This window comes from Rhinolophus sinicus, chromosome X, assembly GCF_036562045.2.
Source record: "Rhinolophus sinicus isolate RSC01 chromosome X, ASM3656204v1, whole genome shotgun sequence".
Lineage (NCBI taxonomy): Eukaryota > Metazoa > Chordata > Mammalia > Chiroptera > Rhinolophidae > Rhinolophus > Rhinolophus sinicus.
In genome coordinates, this window is record NC_133768.1 from 72170362 (window position 1) to 72194121 (window position 23760).

General features: G+C 36.8%; 1 protein-coding gene across 3 annotated transcripts in view; it reads left to right on the forward strand.

Moving 5' to 3' along the window:
• Positions 1-23760, forward strand: part of NRK (Nik related kinase) — a 165881-nt gene that overhangs the window by 60891 nt on the left and 81230 nt on the right. For all 3 annotated transcript variants that reach the window (XM_074323648.1, XM_019713867.2, XM_019713865.2), the window contains exons 3-4: positions 13510-13566; positions 15028-15099. In XM_074323648.1, the coding sequence (XP_074179749.1) occupies positions 13510-13566; positions 15028-15099 (129 nt within the window). The remainder of the gene's footprint in view (positions 1-13509; positions 13567-15027; positions 15100-23760) is intronic.

The window sequence follows — 23760 nt, forward strand, 5'->3', positions numbered from 1 at the left end:
AAGATAAGAGGGACAGAGATGTGGTCAGTCAAGACTCACACTCCCAGGGAGGCAGCCATCAAGATGGAAGGAATACCACAATCATGGTCCCCCCTGAGGAGCAAGATGTCTGACCCCCACATTGGGATCCCCAGACTGGGGTACCTGAATTGGGAAGACAAGCCCCCGTAATATCTGATTTGAAATCCAACAGGACTTTTGTCCAAGAGAGGCAAAGGGCTATTTAGAAACCAAGACTCCACTCTTAAAGGAGCACACAAAATCACTCACTCTGAGTCCCAGCAAAGAGGCAGCAGTTCGAAGTGTCTGAGTCATATGTGAAGGAGATACATTGATTAATTTTAGGGCATGTGCCAGATAGGCAGGAATCTGTTGGAACTATCTCCAGGGACAAAAGTGCTTGTGGGTGCCATTTTTTCTTTTCTCTTTTTTACTGCCCTTTCCCTTAGCTGGTTTAGCACAGGCGGGCACCATTTCTGACATGTTCCGTTAAACTTGCTAGGCTTGGTGGCCCCACCTCAGCATTCCCCTGAGAACCTTACCCCCAACTAACAAGACCTTTCTGGCTGATGCAGCTCTTACTCCTCCACACCCAGAAGGTGGGCTCAGGCAGTACTGGCAGCCCTCCATAGTGACCTCCACCATACCCCATCCAGTGGGTGACTTCAGCCAGCACTGGCACCTCTCCAAAGCAGCTACTACTCCAGGGGTCTGGGCCCCACACACTACCATGCCCACAGGAGTTGAGGCAGAGCCTCACAGACAGCAGGGTTGAGGCAAGCCCCACCCACCAGTATGCCCACAAGACATAACTGGGCCTCCGCCTAGACATTTGAGAAGGGACCAGCCTTGCCCACCAATATCTGCAACATTCATGGACAGGCTTCACAGCCAGTAAGCCTGGGAGCCAACACCACCCAGCAGTGCACACACAAGGCAACTGTGCCCCAACCACAAGAGTTTGCACACAACCCACACAGGGGACACCTCAGAACACTTGGCTTTGGTGACAAGGGGAGATTGAACCACTGGTTCCCACAGGATACCTTCTTTATAAGCCACTCTTTTAAGAATGGGGGATGTAGCTGATATTCCTAATACATGGAAACTAACACAGAGAGTCATAAAATGAAGAGACAAAGGAATATGTTTCAAATAAATGGACAAAACAAAAACCCAGAAAAAGAACTAAACGAAATTGATATAAGCAGTGTACCAGATAAAGAGCATGATAAAAATGCTCACAAAATTCAGGAAAAGAAGGGATCAACACAGTGAGAAGTCCAATAAAGTGTTAGAAAATATTAAAATACAAAACAAAAACAACAATCAAAACTGAAGAATACAATAACTGAAATGAAAAATATTAAAGTCTCTAGCTGTACAATTTGGGGACCTAACATTTGTGGAACTTTTACTAGAAGGAACCAACACCAGATTAGATGATACATGGAAACAAATCACTAATGTGGAAGACTGAGCAGTGGAAATCACCTAATTGGAACAGCAAACATAAAAATAAAACAGAATTTTCAAAATTGAGGATTAAAAAACAGATTAAAATAACATCCCAGGATGATGTCATGAAAATGGTGACATGAGGTGAGCCTCTTGAAATCTCCCCTGGAATTTAAAATAAAATGAACAACAATAATTCCACAAAAGACTCCCTGTGCAGCAGACTGGAAAGACTAACAGATACGCAACTGAAATCATTTAAGGTGGGGAAATTGAGCAAGTGGTGGAGGACAGAAGCAGGAAGTGCAGAGAGGAGGGCTCAGGTGGGCCCAGGACATGCACAGACTGGAACTTGGAGCTCCAAGCTCCCTGCATTCCAGAGCTATCCCAGTTGCTGGAGAGGGAAGAATTCCGACTGCTAGCACCCCCTTTATGGATCCGCATATAACACAGATGAACCAATTGCTCACCACAGAGACCTCAGAGCAAAGACAGAGCAAAGAAGGATAAAAACAGCAGTTTAAGCCATCACTGCCAAACATAGGCAGGGAGCTGACCCACCCTACCCTCCCAGAATTCGCCCCAACCCCACCCTCCCAGTGCTAGAAGCAGAACAGTAGTAGTGTCATATCAAAGGAACAGAGTATTTGCAGTTCTGAGAACTGCAGCCCCGCAGCCATGGACTCACAGCCCAACTAGTTTTGGCGAAGGGTGGGGAATCCTGGGTGCAGGATGGGTTGTGCCTGTGGAACTGCTACTGTTCACAGCCACCCCTTACAACACAGACAGCCCACAGCCCCACCTATCTGGGTGGATCCCTGAAAGGGTAAACATAGCCACTCAAACAAACAGGCCCTGAATCCGGTACAGGGAGAGCTTAGGAACTTCGGAAGCTTTTCACATCCCCAAGGTGGCAGTGCCTTGAGACTCAGGCAACCTGCTCACAGAGGAGAAGCCCACCTTCCAGGGAATCCCCCCAATATTTGAGAAGCTGGAACAGTGAAGAGAAAATATAACAGTACAGTTTGAGAGAGAATAAAGGCTGCATTTGGAAAGAAAATAAAGCATTCTATCCACACCTACTGGAAAGCAAGAAAAGACCTCTTCTTACCAACGTGTTGCAGAACTAACTCCTGTAGATACCTAGAAAGAGAAATAATAATTCACAAATTGCCATGAATAACCAAAGTAACAAGGTAGCTCAAAAAGAAACTGAAAAGTCTCCAGAAAATGAACTTAAAGACATGGAAATATGTGACTTAAATTACAGAGAATTCAAGATTGCAGTTCTGAAAAATCTCAACGAGATGTAAGAAAATACAGACAGGCAGTTCAATGAACTCAGAAACACAATCAAAGAACAACATGGACATTTCACCAAAGAGATTGAAATTTTAAAAAAGACCAAATAAAATTTCTGGAAATTAAGAACTCAATAAAAGAAATGAAGAGTGAAATAGCCAGCTTAGGTAATAGAGCTGACCAGATGGAGGAAAGAATCAGTGACATTGAAGATAGAAATCTGGAAATGACACGGATGGAAGAAGAAAGAGACTTGAGACTTGAAATGAAAGAACTCTACAAGAACTTTCTGACTCCATCAGAAAGAGCAATGTAAGAATAATAGGCATACCAGAAGGAGAAGAAAGGGAGAAGGGAACAGAGAGTATATTCAAACAAATAGTTGATGAGAACTTCCCAAACTTGTGGAAAGAACTGGATCCTCGAATCCAAGAAGCAAATAGAACACCCAATTACCTCAATTCCAACAGGCCTTCTCCAAGACACATTGTATTAAAGCTGTCAAAAATTAACAAAATATCCTAAAGGCAGCCAGAGAAAATAAGATGGTAGCCTATAAAGGAAAGCCCGTTAAATTATCATAGCATTTTTCAGCACAAACTCTACAAGCCAGGACAGCGTGGAATCAAATATTCAAACTATTGAAAGAGAAAAAATATGAACCAAGAATAACATATCAGCAAGATGTCTTTTAGATATGAAGGAGGAATAAAAACCTTTTCCAGACATACAGAAGCTGAGGGAATTTTCTAACACATGACCTGCACTACAAGAAATACTGAAGGAGGCTATTTGACCTGAAACAAAAAAGCAAAAGAATACAAAACCATGTGTGGTATTAAGAACAGACAGACAGAAGCAGGAAATGGCCACCCCTACACCAAATAGGACACTATACACTTAAACATAACATACAGGGTAAAGAAGAAAAAAAAAAACAAAGAAAAAGAGGGAAAAGACAACTTGCAACTGCAGTGCAGGAATCAACTCATAGCATAAATAGGGATAATTTGTGACATCAAAAACATAGAGGAGGAAGAGTAAAGGTCTGAACCGGCATAAGGGAGTGGAGAAAGTAAGTATGATGAAGAAAATGGAATTCTCTAAATATCAAACTTTCTTTTATATAAACTTAATGGTGACTCAAAAAAAAATCCAGAATTGAAATATATAATATAATAAAAGAAGAAGCAGGGGGAGGGGAAATCACAGAATACCACCACACTGAAATAATAGACAGCAACAAAAAGATAAAGAAACAATGGAGACACAGTCCTACTAGAAAACCAGAGATAGACTGATAGGAAATTCTCATATATCAATAATCAACCTAAATGTAAATGGACTGAAATCACCACAGAATCGCAGATTGGATCAAAAAACTAAACCTAAGCACATGTGCCTCCAAGAGACACATCTCAGCTACAACAACAAATATAGACTCAAAGTGAGAGAGTAAAAGCTGACACTCCAAGCAAATGGTATTCAGAGAAAAGCAGGTATAGCGATACCGACATCAGATGAAACAGACTTCAGATAAAAAAGGTAACAAGAGACAAAGATTGACATTTCATAATGATAAAGAAACTATACAACAAGAACACATAATTTTATCAATATTTATCCCCCAATCAGGGAGCACCAAAGTATACTACCCAACTACTAACAGAACTAAAGGAGAAAATGATCAGACGATAATTATAGTAGGGGAACTAAACACATCATTAACAGCTATGAATAGATCATCCAAACAAAAAATAAGTAATGAAATAGCAGCCTTAAATGACACATTACATAAAATGGACACCACTGACATTTATAGAGCCCTTCATACTAGAACATCAGACTATGCATTCTTTTCTAGTGCACATGGGACATTCTAGGATACATCATATATTGGGACATAAAACTAGCCTTAGCGAATTTAAGAAAATTGAAATCATACCAAGCATATTCTCTGATCACAAGGCTTTGAAATTGGATATCAACTGCAAAAAGAAAGCAGGAAAATCCACAAATATGTGGAGATTAAACAACATATTTTTAAAGACCGACTGGGTCAAAGAAGAACTAACAGGAGAGATCAAAAGATACATAGAAACAAATGAGAATGAAAATACATCCTACCAAAATTTTTGGAATGCAGCAAAAGCAGTTTTAAGAGGGAAATTTATATCCTTACAGGGTTATCTCAAAAAAAAAAAAAATCCCAGATAAATAAGCTCACATTACACCTTAAAGAACTAGAAAAAGAAGAGCAAATGAAACCCAAAGTCAGCAGAAGGAAGGAAATAATAAAAATCTGAGCAGAACTAAATGAAATAGAGAACATAAAGACAATAGAAATAATGCAACAAAGAGCTGGTTCTTTGAAAAGATTAATAAAATTGATAAACCTTTGGCTAGACTCACTAACATAAAAAGAGAAGCTAAAAATAAACAAAATCAGAAATGAAAGAGGGGAAGTTACCACGGATGCCACAGAAATACAAAGGATCATCCAAGAAAGGTACGAAGGACTATATGCCACCAAATTCAACAACCTAGTAGAAATGGACATGTGTTTAGAAAACTATCACCTTCCTAGGCTAGATCACAAAGAACTGGAAAATCTGAATAGACCAATCACCAGTAAGACAGTTGAATCAGACATGGGAAACCTTCCCAAAAGCTAAATTCTGGGACCAGATCACTTCACTAGTGAATTCTACCAAACAATCAGAAGACCGAACACCTGTCCTACTCAAATGCTTTAAAAAAATTGAAGACGAGACAATACTCCCTAACTCATTTTATGAGGCCAACATTACCCTGATACCAAAACCTGGTAATGATAAAACAAAAAACAAAAAATTACAGATGAATATCTCTGATGAATACAGAGGCAAAAATCCTAAACAAAATTCTAGAAAGTCGAATGCAACAATGCGTTAAAAAGATTATATATCACAATCAAGTGGGTTTCATCCCAGGGGCACAAGGTTTTTCCATTGCAAATCGATCACTGTTGTACACCACATAAACAAAAGAAAGGACAAAAATCATATGATTATATCAACTGATGCAGAAAAACATTTGACAAAATGCAACATCCATTTATGATTAAAACACTTAATAAAATAGGTATAGAAGGAAAATACCTTAACATAATACAGGCCATATATGACAAACCCTCAGCTGATATCATAATTAATAGTGAAAAAAACTGAAGCCCTTTGCTCTATGTTCAGCAACACGACAGGGCTGTCCCCTATCACCTCTGCTTTTCAACATAGAGTTGGAAATCCTAGCCAGAGCAATCAGGTAAGAGAAAGAAATAAAAGGCATCCAAATTGGGAATGAAGAAGTTAAATTGTCACTGTTTGCAGATGACATGATGCTATATATAGAAAACCCTAAGGACTCCATCAGAAAGATATTAGAAACAATAATCGAATACAGTAAAGACCTACACAATAAAAACTGAAAGACATTTTTAAAAGAAATTGAAGAAGACACAAAGAAATGGAAAGACATTCTGTGTTCATGGATTCGAAGAATCAACGGAGTTAAAATGACTATATAACCCAAAGCAATACATGCATTTAATGCAATCCCCATCAAAATCCCAATGGAATTTTTAAAAGCTATAGAACAAAAAAAATGATCAAATTTGTATGCAATCACAAAAGACCCCGAATCACCAAAGCAATCCTGAGTAAAAAGAACAATGCTGGATATATAACACTCCCTGACTTTAGCTTGAACTACAGGGCTACAATAATCAAAACAGCATGGTATTGGCAGAAAAACAGACACACTGACCAATGGAATAGAATTGAGAACCCAGAAATAAACTCACATAAATATGGACAGATAATTTTTGACAAAGAAGCCCAAAACATACAATGGGAAAAAGACAGCCTGTTCAATAAATGGTGCTGGGAGAATTGGAAAGCCACATGCAAAAGAATGAAACTAGAGTGCTGTATGTCACCATGTACCAAAATTAATTTAAAATGGATTAAAGACCTAAACTTATGACCTGAAACAATAAACTGCATAGAAGAAAACATAGGTACTAAACTTAGGGACCTTGGGTTCAAATAGCACTTTATGAATTTGACTCCAAAGGAAGGAAAGTCAAAGCTAAAATAAATGAATGGTACTATATCAAACTAAAAAGCTTCTGCACAGCAAAAGAAACCATCAACAAAATAAAGAGGCAACCAACCAAATGGGAGATGATTTTTGCAAACAACACCTCTTAGAAGGGGCTAATATCCAAAACATAGAATGAAGTTGTGTAACTCAACAACAAAGAAACAAGCAATCCAATTAGAAAATGGGCAGAGGACCTGAAGAGACATTTCTCTAAAGAAGACATACAAATGATAAATAGACATATGAAAAAATGCTCACCATCACTAATCATCAGAGAAATGCAAATAAAAACCACAATGAGATATTACTTCACACCAGTTAGAATGGCTGTCACCACCAAGACAAATAATAACAAGTGTTGGAGAGGCTGTGAAAGAAAAGGAACCCTTATACACTGTTAGTGGGATTGCAAATTGGTGCAGCCACTATGGAAGGCAGTGTGGAGGTTCCTCAAAAAATTAAGAATAGAATTACCGTGTGACCTCGCAATCCCTCTCCTGGGTACCTACCCAAAAAATCTGAAAACATATATCCATAAAGACATATGTGCTCCAATGTTCATTACAGCTTTATATACAGTGTCCAAGATATGCAAACAAATCAAGTATTCTTCGATTGATGAATAGTAAATAAGTTGTGGTATATATACACAATGTAATACTATTCTGTCATAAGAAAAGATGAAATAGTACCATTTGTGACAACATGGATGGTTCTTGAGGTTATAATACGAAGCGAAATAAGTCAGACAGAAAAAGTGGAGAACCATGAGATTTCACTGATATGTGGTATATGAAACTGAAAACAACAAAGGGACAAGACAAGCAAATGAATAAACAAAAGCTCATAGACACAGACAATAGTTTAGTGGTTACCAGAGCATAAGCAGGGATTGGCTTGGTAGATGAGGGTAAAAGGGATCAAATATGAGGTGACAAAAAGATAACTGGCTCTGGGTGGTTAGCACAATGTGATATACAGATGATGTATTACAGAATTGTACACCTGAAACAAAGGTAACTTTACTAATAATAATCTCCCCAGTAAACTTTAATTTAAAAAAATAATATCCCAAAAGTGTATTTGGGTCAACAAACTCTGGTTCCCCTCCTCTCCAAAGGGAAGGCAGCGTTTAATTTCTCGTAGTTAAAAAAAAAATGAGGATAGTTTAAAGGATGTCTGGGAAAACATCAAGTGTACTAACATTTGCATTTTACAAGTCCCAGAAGGAAAGAAGAAAGAGAAAGTTACAGAAAACTTATCTGAAGAATAATGGCTGAAAACTTTCTTAACTTAGTGAAGGAAACAGACATTGAAGCTCTGGAATCAAAGATGGCAAACAAGATGACACAAAAAAAACCACACCAGGACACATCTTAATTAAACTGTCAAAAGTTAAAGAGAGAATCTTAAAAGCAACAAGACCAAAACAACTAGTTATCTATAAGGGAACCTCCGTAAGATTTTCAGATACCTGATTTTTCAGCAGAAACTTTGCAGGTCAGATGGTATGGCACAATATATTCAAAATGATGAAAACAAAAACTACAACCAAGAATACTCTACCCAACAAAGTTATTTTTCATGATTGAAACAGAGATGGAGTTTCCCAGACAAGCAAAGGCTGAGAAAGTTCACCACCAGTAAACCAGAATTATGAAGGAAAAAAGAATGGGAGGAAGGGAGGGAGGAAGGAAAGAATATTAAAGGGACTTTTTAAGCAGAAAAAGCCAAATCTAGAAATAAGAAAATATATTCAAAAAAATATTTTACTGGTTAAAGTCAAACATATAGTAAAGGTAGTGGATCTAATAAAACTATATCTACAATAGTTAATTAAGGGATACACATATACACATGCACACCCAGATGTAAAATATGATGTCAAAAACAAAACATAGGAGGGGGAATAAGAATCTACAGCTTTTATAATGTGTTTGAACTTAAGCAAACATGAATTTAAAATGGCGTTCTGTATACATAGGTTGTTATATGTAAATCTCATGGTAACCAGAAACCAAAAACCTATAATAGATACACACAAAATATAAATAAATAAATAGAAAGAAAACCAAACAACACTAAAGAAAGTCATCAAATCACAAGGGAAGAGAGCAGGAGAAAAATGACAGAAAAAAAAAGCAATAAGTATATTCTCTCAGTAATCACTTTAAATGTAAATGGACTAAATGTTACAATCAAAAGATATAATGTAGATGATTTTTTTAAAAAAAGATCATACATATCCAGCCTATAAAGACTAACTTCAGATCTAAAGACACATACAGACTGAAAGTGAAGGAATGCAAAAAAATATATACCATGAAAACGGAAATGAAAAGAATCCTGATAAATCTTTACTTATATCAGACAAAATAGATGTTAAAGCAAAGACTATAGCATGAGACAAAGAAGAGCATTACATAATGATAAAGGGATCACACCAACAAGAAGATATAACAATTGTAATAATCTATGCACTCAACATAGGAGCACTCAAATACATAAAGCAAATATTAAAAATAAAGGGAGAGAGACTGACAGTAATACAGTAATAGTAGGGGCTATTCACACCTCCACTTGCATCAATGTATAGATCATCCAGATAGAAAATCAGCAAGGAAACATTGGAATTAAATGACGTATTAGATCAAATGAATGGAACATACATAAAATTCTATCCCAAAACAGCAGAATACACATTCTTTTCAAGTGACCATGGAACATTTCATAAGATAGATCACATTTAGGCCACAAAATAAGTCATTTTAAGAAGACTGCAATCACGTCAACCATCTTTTACGACTGTAATGGTATGAAACTAGAAATCAATTAAAAGAAGAAAACTGGAACCAAAACAAACAGAAAAACCAAAAACACATGCAGTCTAAACAACATGACACTAAACAACCAACTAAGAAATCAAAGAGGAAATCAAAAAATACCTTGAGACAACTGAAAATGGAACACAGTATTCCAAAATCCATAGGACACAGCAAAGGCAGTTCTAAGAAGGAAGTTTACACCAATACAAGCCTACCACAAGGAACAAGAAAAATCACACTGACACACACACACACAAAAAAAAAAGAAAAGAAAAAAGGAAAAAAAGAAAACCCTAACCTTCTACACAAAGAACTAGAAAAGAAGAACAAAGTCTAAAGTAAGTAGAAGGAAGGAAATAATAAAGAGTAGAGTGGAAATAAATGAAATAGAGACTAAAATAATAGAAAAGATCAACAAAACTAAGAGCTGGTCCATTGCAAAATAATAATAATAAACCTTTAGCCAGGAGAGAGAGACAGAGATAGAGACAGACAGAGAGAGACCATAAATGAAAGAGAAGTGACAACCAATAGCACAGAAATACAAAGGATCATAAGAGAATACTACAATTATATGCCAACAAATTGGACAACCTAGAAGGAATGCATAAAATCCTAGAAACATACAACTTTCCAAGATTGAAACAGGAAGAAACAGAAAATATGAACAGACTAATTACAAGTAATCAAATTGAATCACTATTCAAAAACACTCCCAACAAACAGAAGTCCAAGACCAGACGTCTTCACAGATCAATTCTACCAAACATTTACAAAAGAATTAATACATATCCTCAAACTCTTCCAAAAATTTAAAAGAGGAAGGAATGTTTTCAAGCTTATTCTGAGGCAAGTGTTACCCTGATACGAAAATCAGACAAAGACACTACAAAAAAGAAAAGTTACAGTCCAATATCCCTGATGAAATAGATGCAAAAATTCACAACAAAATATTAACAAATCAAATTCAACAGTACATTAAAAGGATCATCAACTATGATCAAGTTGGATTTATTCCATGGAGGCAAGAATGGTTCAATATCCAGAAATCAGTCTTTATGATACATTACATTAGCAAATGAAGGATAAAAATATGATCTCAGTAGATTCAGAGAAAGCATTTGACATCATGTAAATGCCATGAATGATAAGAAACACTCAATAAAGTGGATATACAGGGAACATACCACAACATAACAAATGCCATATATGGCATAACCACAGCTAACATCATACTCAATAGTGAAAAGTTAAAAGCTTTTGTCTAAGATCAGAAAAAAAACAATGTTGTCCACTCTCACAACTTTTATTCAACATCATATTGGAAGTCCTAGCCACAGTAGTCAGACAAGAAAAAGAAATAAAAGGCACCAAATTGGAAAGGAAGAAGTAAAACTGTCACTATTTGCAGATGATACGATGCTATATATAGAAAACCCTAAAGACTCCATCAATAAACTATTAGAACTAATAAACAAATTCAGTAAATTCACAGGATAACAGGATACAAAATATACAGAAGTCACTTGTGTCTATGTACGCTAATAATGAACTCTCAGAAAGAGAAATTAAGAAAACAATTTTATCTACAATTGCATCAAAAATTATAAAATACCTAGAATTAAATTTAACCAAGGAGCTAAAAGATCTGTACTCTGAAAACTATATATTGATAAAATAAATTGAATATGACACAAATAAATGGAAGGATATACTATGTTCATAGATTGGAAGAATTAATATACTTAAAACGTCACTAACAATTGTCACCCCAATAAACTTTAATAAAAAATTTTAATACTCAAAGCAATCTACAGAATAAATGCAATCCTTATCAAAATACCAATGGCATTTTTTTTTTTTTCAAAATGGATTAAAGACTTAAATGTGAGACCTGAAACCAGAAAACTCCTAGAAGAAAATACAGGCATTAAACTCTTTGACATTGGCCTTGGAAGTATTTTTTTTTTTTTTTTTTTTGGCTTTGTCTCCTCAGAGAATAACAACAAAAGCAAAAATTATCAAATGGGATCACATCAAACTAAAAAGTGTTTGCATAGCAAAGGAAAGCATCAACAAAACAAAAAGGCAATGTACTGAATGGGAATATATTTGGAAATGGTACATCCTATTGGGGTTAATATTCAAAATATATAAAGCGTTTTAAAAACTCAACGTAAAAAAACACAGTCTGATAAAAAAACTGGGCAAAGTATCTGAACAGACATTTTCCCAAAGAAGCATATAGAGGCCAGCAGACACATGTAAAGATGCTCAACCTCACTAACTATCAGGGAAATGAAAATCAACATGATAATGAGATACCAGCTCACTCCTGTCAGAATGGTTATTATTAAAAAGACAACAAATAACAAGTGTTGGTGATGATGTGGAGAAAAGAGAACACTTGTGCACTATTGATGGGATTGTAAATTGGTGCAGCCACTATGGGAAACAATATGGAGGTTCCTCAAAAAATTAAAAATGAAGTCCAATATAAGTAGAAATAAGTAAATAATAAAGTAAATTCAGTGAAGTAAACTACCATAGAACCCAGCAATTCCATTTCTGGGTATTTATCTGAATAAAACAAAAACACTAATTTGAAAAGATACTCAACACCTCTATGTTCATGGCAGCATTATTTACAATAGTCAAGCTATTGAAGCAACCTAAGTGTCCATTGATAAATGAATGGATAAGAAAGATGTGGTATATATACACAATGGAATATTACTCAGCCGTAAGAAATAATGAATTATTGCCATTTCCAACAGCATGGATGGACCTAGAGGGTATTATGCTATTGTAATAACTCAGATAGACAGGAAAAGACAAATACCATATGATTTCACTTATATGTGGAATCTGAAAAACAAAACAAAACAGAAACAGACTCACAGATACAGAGAACAAACTGATGGTTGCCAGAATGAAAGGGGTTTGGGGGATGGGTGAAAAAAGGTGAAGGAGATTAAGAGGTACAAACTACCGCCAAGTCTACTACCCCTCTGACATAGTATATACGTAGCTGTTACAATACCATTGACTATATTCCCTATGTTGTACTTTACATCCCATGATAATATACCTGTATTCATCTTTTGTTATCAGTATAGAGAATTACAATTTTAATAGTTTTTTCTTTCTTAAAATGTGTATACATTTCTTCTTCTCTCTCTCTCTCTCTCTCTCTCTCTCTCTCTCTCGGTATTTTTTTTAAATTATAGTAGTATATAGGGGTTATCACTTTGTGAGCGGTGTAAATATCTAATCATTATGTTTTTTTTTGTACACCTGAAACTAATATAATAAAAAATTAAAATTCCGAGTTATAAAAGAAATAAGTCACAGGGATGTATTGTACAGTATAGAGAATATAGTCAATAATATTTTTATAACTTGTACCGTGCATGGTGACTAGACTTATCATAGTTATCACTTTGTGAGGTATATAAATGCTACATCACTATGTTGTACACCTGAAATTAATGTAATGTTGTTTTTCAAGAATACTGTAATAAAAAGGGAAAAAAAAACTTATTCCATAAATATGCTTGATATTTTTGAGTGGAATATTTGGTATTTCTTTATAATGTTCATAATGTAATGTTTCTATTCTCTATATCATACCCTATATTTACTCTTTATATACTACTTTATATTTCATGGTAGGCTAGAGTGTTTCACCTTATTGAACTTGAATATTTTTCACTTTGCTTTCTGTTTGCTTGATTATATAACCAGCATTTGATGTTTTTTTTACTATCCTGTGTTTCAGGGACTCCATGAAAAGACGGGTGCATTTACAGCTGTTAAAGTGATGAATGCTCGTAAGGTAATATTATATACTCTCTGTATTCTGTTCTCTTAATGGATTATGGTCTTGTGATAAATAGCTCAGAAAATATTATTTTGTTTTTTAAATCATTAGTATGTAATTATAATGGTATGAATCTAGATTTATTATATTTATCATTTAGTATTATTTCTATCATTAGTGTGTTTTATTTTTTTGATGTATTATATTTACCCATAAAATGCTTTACTCACAGTGAAAGTTTGACATACTTTGGTATTCTCTAAGAATAAAGACATTATCTGTATTTCTATTTCTAGTTGATTATCTGTTTCCAGGAATGGCAAAGAGGCGATTCCTTCTAATATTGTGCTAATCTTTCTGTGTTCCATCATATTCTTTTCCCTCTCCAACTATTCCTTTTGAGAATCGAGGCCATTAGATACTCAATGACAGGTAGAAAGAAAGAACTTGTCAGATATGCAAACTTTTCTTGTATTTTCTGACAGATGAACAACTGAGACAGTTTAATTGGCACTGTTCCTGGTAACATTCATAAAGTTGTGTCACGGTTCATAACATATTGTCATAGAATTTGCTAAGTACTGATTTCTGTCCTCTTTCTTTAGCATGAGTGCCTCACTTTCTCAAGGTAATATTAGCATGAACATAGCAAAGGTCACAAAATTTTCATTTTGCTATACCCTAAAGGAAAATTCTCAAAGGTTGTATTTGAAAAGCTATACATATTCAGTGAATTGTTATCAATGCCATCCATTGTTCTTTTACAATTTGTGCAGGGAGTGAATTGCTGAAACTATTTAAAGAGTTGCATGCTTTTTGTCTTGTCAGTAAACGTCAAATGTTGCAAACCAATGTGAGTTTCAAGGGGTTTTGAAGTTTTATGGATTTATTTTGTCCTACAAACCATGACTCTCAAATAATCAGTCTAGCATTATTTGAATAACACTCTCCAAAATACTTATTTCCTTGTTTTAACTTAAGAGACTTTGCTCCTCATTCAATTTACTTGTTAGATACTCTAACTTTTTAAATACTTAAACAACATATTGTTTAAGTATTTCATTCAGCCCATTGATCGTGTCAATTACCTTGTTTTGTAAGGGGAAATAGCACTTTACTTACATTAAACTGTAATTTTCTCATTAATATGACAGTTAACTCTGTTACTATGAATTTGGTGCCAAGTTTCTCTCTCACTCTCTCTCTCTCTCTCTCTCTCTCTCTCTCTCTATATATATATATATATATATATATATATATATATATATATATATAATCTCTCAAATTGTGCTAATAGTTTTAATAAAAATCATATATATATATATGATTTTTATTAAAACTATTAGCAAATTTTGAGAGAGGAATAGTATTACTGTATTCTTCCATTTAGTACTCAAAGAGCACAAAGTACTGAAGAATAACTTATTTTCAGAATGTACCAGTGGATCTAATAACATTTTTTACTTGGTTTTGCAGACGCCTTTACCTGAAATAGGAAGGCGAGTGAGAGTGAATAAATATCAAAAGTCTGTGGGATGGAGATACAGCGTGAGTACTGAAAGTCCCCAAATAGTCTTACCTTTAGTTTTCAACTTTAAACTAATTCCTTTTTATTGTATCATTATCTTTAGAAGGCCACTACTAAAATGTTCTTGTCTGGAAGGGATAACATATTCATCTTTTAACATAGTCGCATAGATTCAATCATCATATTTGAACACTGGCATCTGTCAGAAAGCAGAACTTAGAAGAAACTGCTCCCTGAATAAGTAAGTGTTGACTGCAGGTGAAGGACAATCTACCCAGCATAGAGCCCACTAGCTGAGTAGAGACAAAGGGGATGATGGGACAGAGAGCAACTTTTGCCAAAAATTGGCCTCATCAAGATCCTCTTTCACACCTTCTACATCTTATTTCGGACTGACTTTCCCCCCATTATGATTCTAAGAAACATCGCCATTGGATATGAGCCAAATAAGGGCTACCGTCTTTTATTGCAAGAATGATAGCAGACAGAAACTTAACAGGATACCCAGCTTAAAAGTCTTCAAATATCTGGCACAGTACTGAAATACATGAGGGACTGTGAAGATGTTTTCTACTTGAACCTTTTTAACTGCCTTACAATATAGTCTCTATGACCCCAATAATTTGCAGGCTCTAGAATAAGATCGGGCAAAGAAAATTCTTTTCCAGTAGATGTTGGTGATCTAGATGCTGGTGACCTATCAAAGTTTTCTGTGATGCAAAAGCAGAACCCTTTCTCTTATCAATAAAATACACTGATATTTGTTTTTCTTATTTTTCTCCCCTGAGGTCAAGTATTTGGAATTCAAGTATTTTCAGCTTTTTGTGTCTTAATAAATATGATCTCAGGCACATTAAAATTAACCTTTTTCATTAACAGTCATACTCAGAAAAACATTCTAGTTATATTGAAAAAATATTGGTAAACAGCTTCATGATTCATCTATTAAGTACTAGGCTCCTGTTTGTTTACAGTGTATCTTGGGAGACAGAGCATATCCAAATGGAACAGGTAGTACTCATTAATAATATGCTTTGGTAGATCAAGGAGCTGTGAAAGGTAATGTATGAAAAATCTAATTGACCAATTCTGTTTTTATCAAACATTTGTGTTAAATAAACCCCTTTAACAATCTTCCCTAAACACTCTCAGGTATTCTTTACAGAGGGAAAAGAATTTTGATTTTGGAATTGGGTGAAATTACAAAGGAAGTTTTGACGTTCTTGAACTGCTTCTTTTTGACAAAAAACAGGATATTCGGGCCACCTCTGGGATCAGCTGGCCCTGAGCCAGGAAATGCTATAGCATCATATTACTGAGATATGTGTGAGAGTTTTAAATTACCCACTTGGCCTGATAGATATAATGTACATACGTGTTTCTCACAAGTTCAACTTCCTGTTAATTGAGAACGGCAAACACACTAAAGATTTACAAACATATCTGATCTTGCTTTATTGGTTTGGGGGGAATTTACATGTATGTGGGAAACCCAATCTTAAACCTTTTTATAGTTGGGAACTTCGAATCATCTGATTATATATTTTAGTAAGAAAAATAATTGCTAGCAGATCAGCCAGTTAGCATCTCTAAATCATCTTGAATCCCTTGGGATAAGAAGTTTGTGCCAATAAACTTTAATTGAAAAAAAAAAACCACAGACAGAAGTTTGTGACTTGCATACACATCCTTTTCAGTAAGAAGTTTATGGAAATAGCAATAATGTGGAAGTCCAGAAACATGAGTTTAAATCCCAAGTCTACCACTAAGTAGCCAAGAATTACTTGGAAAAGTGGTCTTACCTGTCTAGGCCTCAGGTTCCTCAGAGATAAAATGGCATCAGAGTATTCGGCCTACTTATAGACATGGTTAAACAGTATGGTCAAATGCAACTACATAGTATCTAGAGCCCAGCCATTATCCTATTCTTGGTTTGGGACAAAAGCTTTCTAACCCAATAGAAAAGGAAAGTCCTCGATATCAAATTGCCAAACAAGTCAAAGGATCCAGTCTGGCCCCTGCTTTTCTTTAACCTATTCTTTGTGTTATTATCCTCACACCATCATCTCATTTCTATTTATTGCACTCTTTATGAATGTATCTTCCTCTCAGCAGAACCCTGCGCCTTACTAGGAACTGAGAGTGCCAAAGTACATACAGAATTACTACTGCCTGAGGTTTATCACTATGTGGTGGCAGATATTGTTACCATTTCAAAGGAGAGCCACATCACAAGGGAAGTTGAGTTTAAGGGTCCTACATTGAAAGAATGAAAGCCACAAAGATCAACATTTTTTGTAGAAAACAGGTAAAGCGAATTAAACAGGAATTTGTTAGAGGCTGGGATGAGACTGGAACCTGAACCTCCATATAATCCTCATACTCCTACTTAGGGTTTCCAAATTCCCGACATTTTAGAACCTTCAGGAATCAAGAACGGGAAATCATATTTCCCAAGAATTCTCGAGAATTCCCGAAATAATCTTTTTCATTTAATTTTCATTGATCATCTGTAATAATGGCTGTAACAGTAAATGTTAATAAACAGAAAAGCCATAGAGAAGATGGAGCAACTGGGGTTCGTGGCCCCAGCGCAGTCTTTCAGAGGTTTCAAGACACTCCTATATGTAAAAGATCAACACAAAACTTTAGTAAATATATGGTGATGGAAGGAGAACTGACTCTAGGTGATGAACACACAATGGGATTTATAGGTGATGTAATACAGAATTGTACACCTGAAATCTATGTAATTTTGCTAACAATTGTCACCCCAATAAATTTAATTAAAAAAAAAGAGTAAATAAAATTTCCTAAATGGAGGTCGACCGGAATTTAATGACTAGCGCATCTCTTGCCCTGCGTGCTAAATAGGGGTCACTACGGTATCATTTTGGATAGGTTTTTGTTATATTTCAGGTTTTCTCAAAATACAAACAATGTAATTAATACAAACTTTATTTAACCCAACCTTATAGTATACAGTGAGTTTTTACATACATCACACAATGTATTAACATTCCCAAACTCATTTAAATATTTTATTTATTAAATTAAACATTAATAGAAAACAAATGAAATATTACTCGTTTGAAAATTTTTAAAAAAGTACTTCAAATCATTTTTATTTGTCATTTTTAAAATGAAACTTTAAGAAACATAGAGCACTAATTGCCCAATCAGACGATCGTGATCTTCCATTTGTAACAAATATACTTGATGTGGAAAAATTTCTTTCATTTTCTGTAGATGTTGGTCGAACTGTTATGAGTGCATCTAAAAGCATCTTCAAGTTGGGAGTGAGAGAATGCGTTGCTTCATATAAGCTCATTTCCTTCCTTAAAGAAGCAAATATTTTGTCTGCATGCATAGGGCTAGGCTTTGATATCGAAATTGATATTGCTTTAGTCAATTCACACTTCAGAGCAGATTCTGATTTAATGTCAGAACTCTCAGTAAGGAGATCCTTTATTTCTTCTCTTGGAACTTCTTCTGCTGTAAATGTTCCTTTAAAAAGTCTTTCCTTTAATGACTTTGCCAATCATGCAATTTCATTCTTACTTGACAAGGCAAAAAATTCATCCTCTTACATTTCACATAGACAACTAACGTTGCTCAAGTATTTTGTGAGAGACACAAGATCTCTACATTTAACCAATTCAAATTTTATTTCCTTTAAAAGCATTAAGAAAAAATTAAGAAACACCTATATTGTGCAGTGAATATTTATAGCTAAAAAGTGCCACAAAACATTATGATATGAGATTGGAAATTATTGTAATATTGGAATAAAATATTAGCAGTACAAGTTGTTTTTAAATAGACTGACTTACCCACAGCAGCTGAGAGAGCCAAGAACACTCACATACATCACAATTGTCAGCCGCAAACAAACTGATTGAATGTCGTTGGTAGTATTGGCCGTCACTTTGTGGAAATGATTCATCATGGAGAACAGAAAACAGTTTGTATTTACACAAAGAAATATTTATTTTCACAACCCAGGATTTGACTACAATGTCATGTTAAGGTACACTACCTTAGATTTCCTTAGTTCACCTGAAGATGACTTTGTAGTCAAATCCTGGGTTGTGAAAATAAATATTTCTCTGTGTAAATACAAACTGTTTTCTGTTCTCCATGACAAAATGTGCTCGATTTATAAGAGCTAAAATTAGCTGGTCATGTGATATCTGATTCTGGTGTTGCGCGTGCATGTCTGGTGGCCTGTAACATTGTAACACAATGGAACTTTAGATAGCGATAAATAGGAAAAATGTCTAAGAGATACATTGTGAGTAGTACGTTTATTTCCCATTGTGGGTATTACTGGGTTCAAGGAGCCAATTTTCCCAATTTCCTGACCAACTTTTCTCGGGATTCAGGAATGGGAAAGCAAAAAAATTTCCTGAGAATGGGCGGGAAGGAATTCCCCCACCCCAGAAACCCTACTCCAAGTTGATTGTTTTATTCGTGCATGCCTTTATTATACAATGAATACAAGCAGAGAACCTGCCATGGGGTTCCCAATTGGAGAAATCAGGCACCATCTACTTCCCCTAAAGACAAATAGGTGTCTAATTTGTTTTCTGGTAGATGAATGTTTATGAGTAAGTCCACTGGAAAATCCTAGGGAAATGATAATGTTCTGCAGCTGCCAACCATTTTCCTAGATTTCAAACTTTTTTTTACAAGATATATTATGAATACTTGGGGATACTACAAAACCTAGTACATTGCCATATATTTATTTAGAACTATTTTTAAATCCCAACCACAATATAGCTAAATATGAAAAGTAATTGCCTATTTTTTCTACTCAGTCGAAGCAAATAAGTTAACAAGGAAGGAAAATGATAACTGACTAGATACGCATATATTCGGTTAACTATTCATTTTAGCTGAAAGAAGTATTTCCCCTAACCCCAGGCCATCAAGTCAAGGTGAATGAAGAAAATTCTACGGAGAACTAATGATAGTTAGAAGTTAACCCCTTTATTACTTTTCATGCCGACTGGCCTTTTTCTAATTCATGCCCAAATGAAGTCAATGGTATCCATTTTCACTGGATTTCATAATGATGTAGGATTCTGATGTTATGTTATGTGCACTGGGGTCGTAGTCTCATGAAACAGAAGAATGGAAGCATGTACTGGAGAGGGTGCAGAAGAGGATAGTTTATTAAAGCAAAGAATTACAGCTCCCAAGCAGGAGGGGCTACCCAAAGCTGCAATGATGCCCATTAGCTAAAGGAAAGACTTGTTTTTATACTTTTTCTTATGTATCTAAGGAGAAAAGCTGACGCCTATCGGTACATTTTTATCAACTTCTCAGCCTTGAGGAGGCTTCTGAGAAAGCTTTTTGAAACAAACCAGGACTTTCTGAACAAGACTTTTTGAAACAAACCAGCTGTCCTGTGCTAATGATGTTTTTCAGGGCAACGGCCTTGAAGATATGACTGTACTTGTTCATTATACCAGTGATTTCCTGACAGCCTGAAGTCATGCTAACTAACCTGCCTGAATCCTCCCTCTGAAGACGAAACCCTAACTGCCATTAGGGAGTAGGGGTGATGACCATTCTGGCTACTTCAGGTTGGGGAGGGGGATAGAGAGACCAGCAGCTAGGACTTGTCTAGAGGTCTATCTAAAGGTCCCTGGTAGATGAACGAGTCCAGGTGAGAATGTTGTTGTCTTGTAGACCATCATAGCCAGCCATTAGGTGGTCTGCAAGCTGAGACGCATTGTAGGCAACAGCATGAGGTAATCCCTCTAATAATGAATAAAAGAAAAATGAGAAAAGTTTTATTTTGTATAAAAGATCTCCCATCAGTGAAAAGAGTTCTATCTGGGTTGTCTAGGGGTATGTCTTGTAAATCTGCTCTAGCAGCATAGGTTTGCATTAAGACTTGTTGGCAGTTATGAGTTAATTCTTCCTCCATCTTAGGGAGAAATGTGGCCATGTTGAGGGTGGAACAGGTCCATATTTGGATTACAGGACCTTCTAACAAGAGGGCCAGATAAGGCAGGCTGGCTTTCAGGGTCCTCAAAGGCAAAGAGATATTGTGAGTCAGGGTGTATGGTATCTAGAAAAAGGCATCTTTTAGATCTAACACCAAGAACCATCTGGTAGTCTCAGATATTTGGGCTGAGAGTGTGTAAGGATTTGGAACTATAGGGTGTCTAGGAATAACTGCCTCATTGATGTACCAGAGGTCTTGAACTAGTCTCCATTCCCCATTTGGTTTGGGGAATTCCTGAGATGGGGGTATTGCAAGGACTGCTGTATTCTCTAAGAAGGACTTGTCATTTGAGATTGTTAATGGTTGGTATTAGTCCTTTCCATGCCTCGGGTTTTAGAGAGTATTGTTTCTGGCAAGGAAATAGAGTGGGGTCCTTAAGATGAATGTGGACTGGAGTAGCCATGAAGGCACGACCAATTACCCCTTGTGAGGCCTAAATATCAGAGTTGATGTTGGCTTCCATTACCGGGAGGCAGCTAGGAATACTTCCAGGGACTAGGAGAATAATAGTTCCCATCTCAGGCATAATGTCTCTACCCAGTAGTGGGGTAGGGCTTTCTGCAATGATTAAGAAAGAAGGGGAGAACATTAGGTCACCCCATAGGCAGCCTAAGGGCTGGGAAAAATATTTAGTAATTTGGCTTGCCCATTACTCTTTGGACAGTAACATCTCAATTAGAGAGGGTCCCTGGGTTGGAGAGGAGGATGGATTAGGTGGCTCCTGTGTCTAGAAGGAAATCAATAGATTTTCCTTCTACTTCTAGGGTTACCCAGGGCTCGGGAGTCCCGATGATTAGATGGGACAAAGAAGCCTCTGTTAGAAGTCCCGGGCCCCCTCAGTCCTATGTGGGAGTCTGGCTGGGCGAGGCTGGTCTTGAAGGTGGAGGCCACCGGGGACAGTCTGACTTCCAGTCATCCCCTTCACAGCTGGGACAGGGCCATGGAGGTCTCTGGGTCGGCTCCAGTCACCATGGGCATTCCCTTCGCCAGTGACCAGACTATCCACAATGGTAGCAATCAGACTTTCCCTGGGTACCCTGTTGGGTTGTAGCCTGTAAGGCAGCCACCAATACTTCCACCTTTTTTCTTATTTCCTTCTCCTTGTCCTGAGCTTCCTCCTGGTCCTGATTGTAAAAGACGGTGTTGGCTACCTTGAATAACTGGTCCAAGGTGCCTTCAGGGCCAATAGCCAATTTTTGTAATTTCCTGCAGATATCTGGGGCAGCCTGAGTTATAAATTTGTCTTTTAGAAGAATTTCCTCTTTGAGGGTGTTTGGCCCGATACGAGTGTATTTAATGAGGGCCTCCCTGAGCCTTTCTAAAAAGTCTGGGGGATTTTTTTCCAAATTCTGGCTAATAGTAGACAGCTTTGAATAATTGATGGGTTTGGTCCTAGTTCTCCTCAGTCCCTCTAATATGAATGCCAGAAAGTGTTTTCTCAGCCAATTTCCCATGGCTGTATCAGGATCACATTGTGGATCGTTAGTGGGTACTGCTTACTTCCCTGTAGGGAAATACTCCCAAATGGAGTCTCGTTCTGCCTGTTCATCATGATATGCTAGGAACTGATCATCTCCAAACTTTTCGGCAGCTTGTCAGGCTGCTTGTTTCTCAGAATTAGTGAGAGTCTGATTTACAGATAATATCACATCTTTCCAAGAGAGGTCAAAGACCTGGTTTAAGTTCTGGAAAACTTCTATATATTTATCAGAATCGTCTGAAAACGTCCCTAGATCTCCCTTTATTTGTCTGAGATCCTGTAGAGAGAAAGAGACTTGAGCCCTCACAGGCCCAAATTCTCCTGTCGTCTCCTGTAAGGGAGGAAGATTTGCTCCTAGCTGGGGGTGCTTTTGTACAGGAGGTCCTGGATATGGAGATCAACAAGAGGGAGCCAGGACAGGAGCCGGCTAAGGAGGAAGGGTAGGGTATAGAGTTTTGGGACATTCCTCTGACTGGGTGTCTACTGAGGGGACTTCCTCTGAAGAGGAGGGTCCCGTTGGAGGTTCCTTTGAATGGGTCTTCTTTAGAGGAGGGAGACAAGAAATCACAGCCAAAAGAGCTGGGTCAACTTTGACTTTTGTCAGAAGTCTGGGTTGTCCCTTAGAGAGAAAAAAGCTTGCACATATGGAACTTCTGATGATTTGCCTTCCCATCTGCAAAACAGATCTAGCTGTATGATAGTATGATAGTTATTACTTCCATCCAAAGGCCAAGTTTCCCCATCTTCTAGTTTGTATTGAGGCCAAACCTTGGAACAAAAGAAGACCAGGCACCACTTCTTCAGAGTCTGAGGGTCAGATTTGTCTCAGTGTTTCAAGGTGCAATTCAGGGAGGTGAAGGCACATGAAGGCTGATTGCCCATCTGAAGGGGAAGGCAAAAAGAAAGGCATCCCTTTGCAATTCATCTCCCAATAGCGTTGTCTAGGGTGTCCCCTAGAAGCTTGGGCCAAGGAGACTGCACAACCTGTTCTGAAGCATGTAGGGAGACACGCCATGCCAGAGTTAGTTGTGCTTACCTGGGCTGCCTGGCCCATGTCCCCAGTGAGCGACTACCCAAATCCATGTGTGTCCCCGCCTGAATATTTGGTGCTGGCCCGCAGGCCGATAAAGGCAGTGGCCAATAATGAGGTGTCTTAAAGTGGAGGGGTGTATGGCCCAA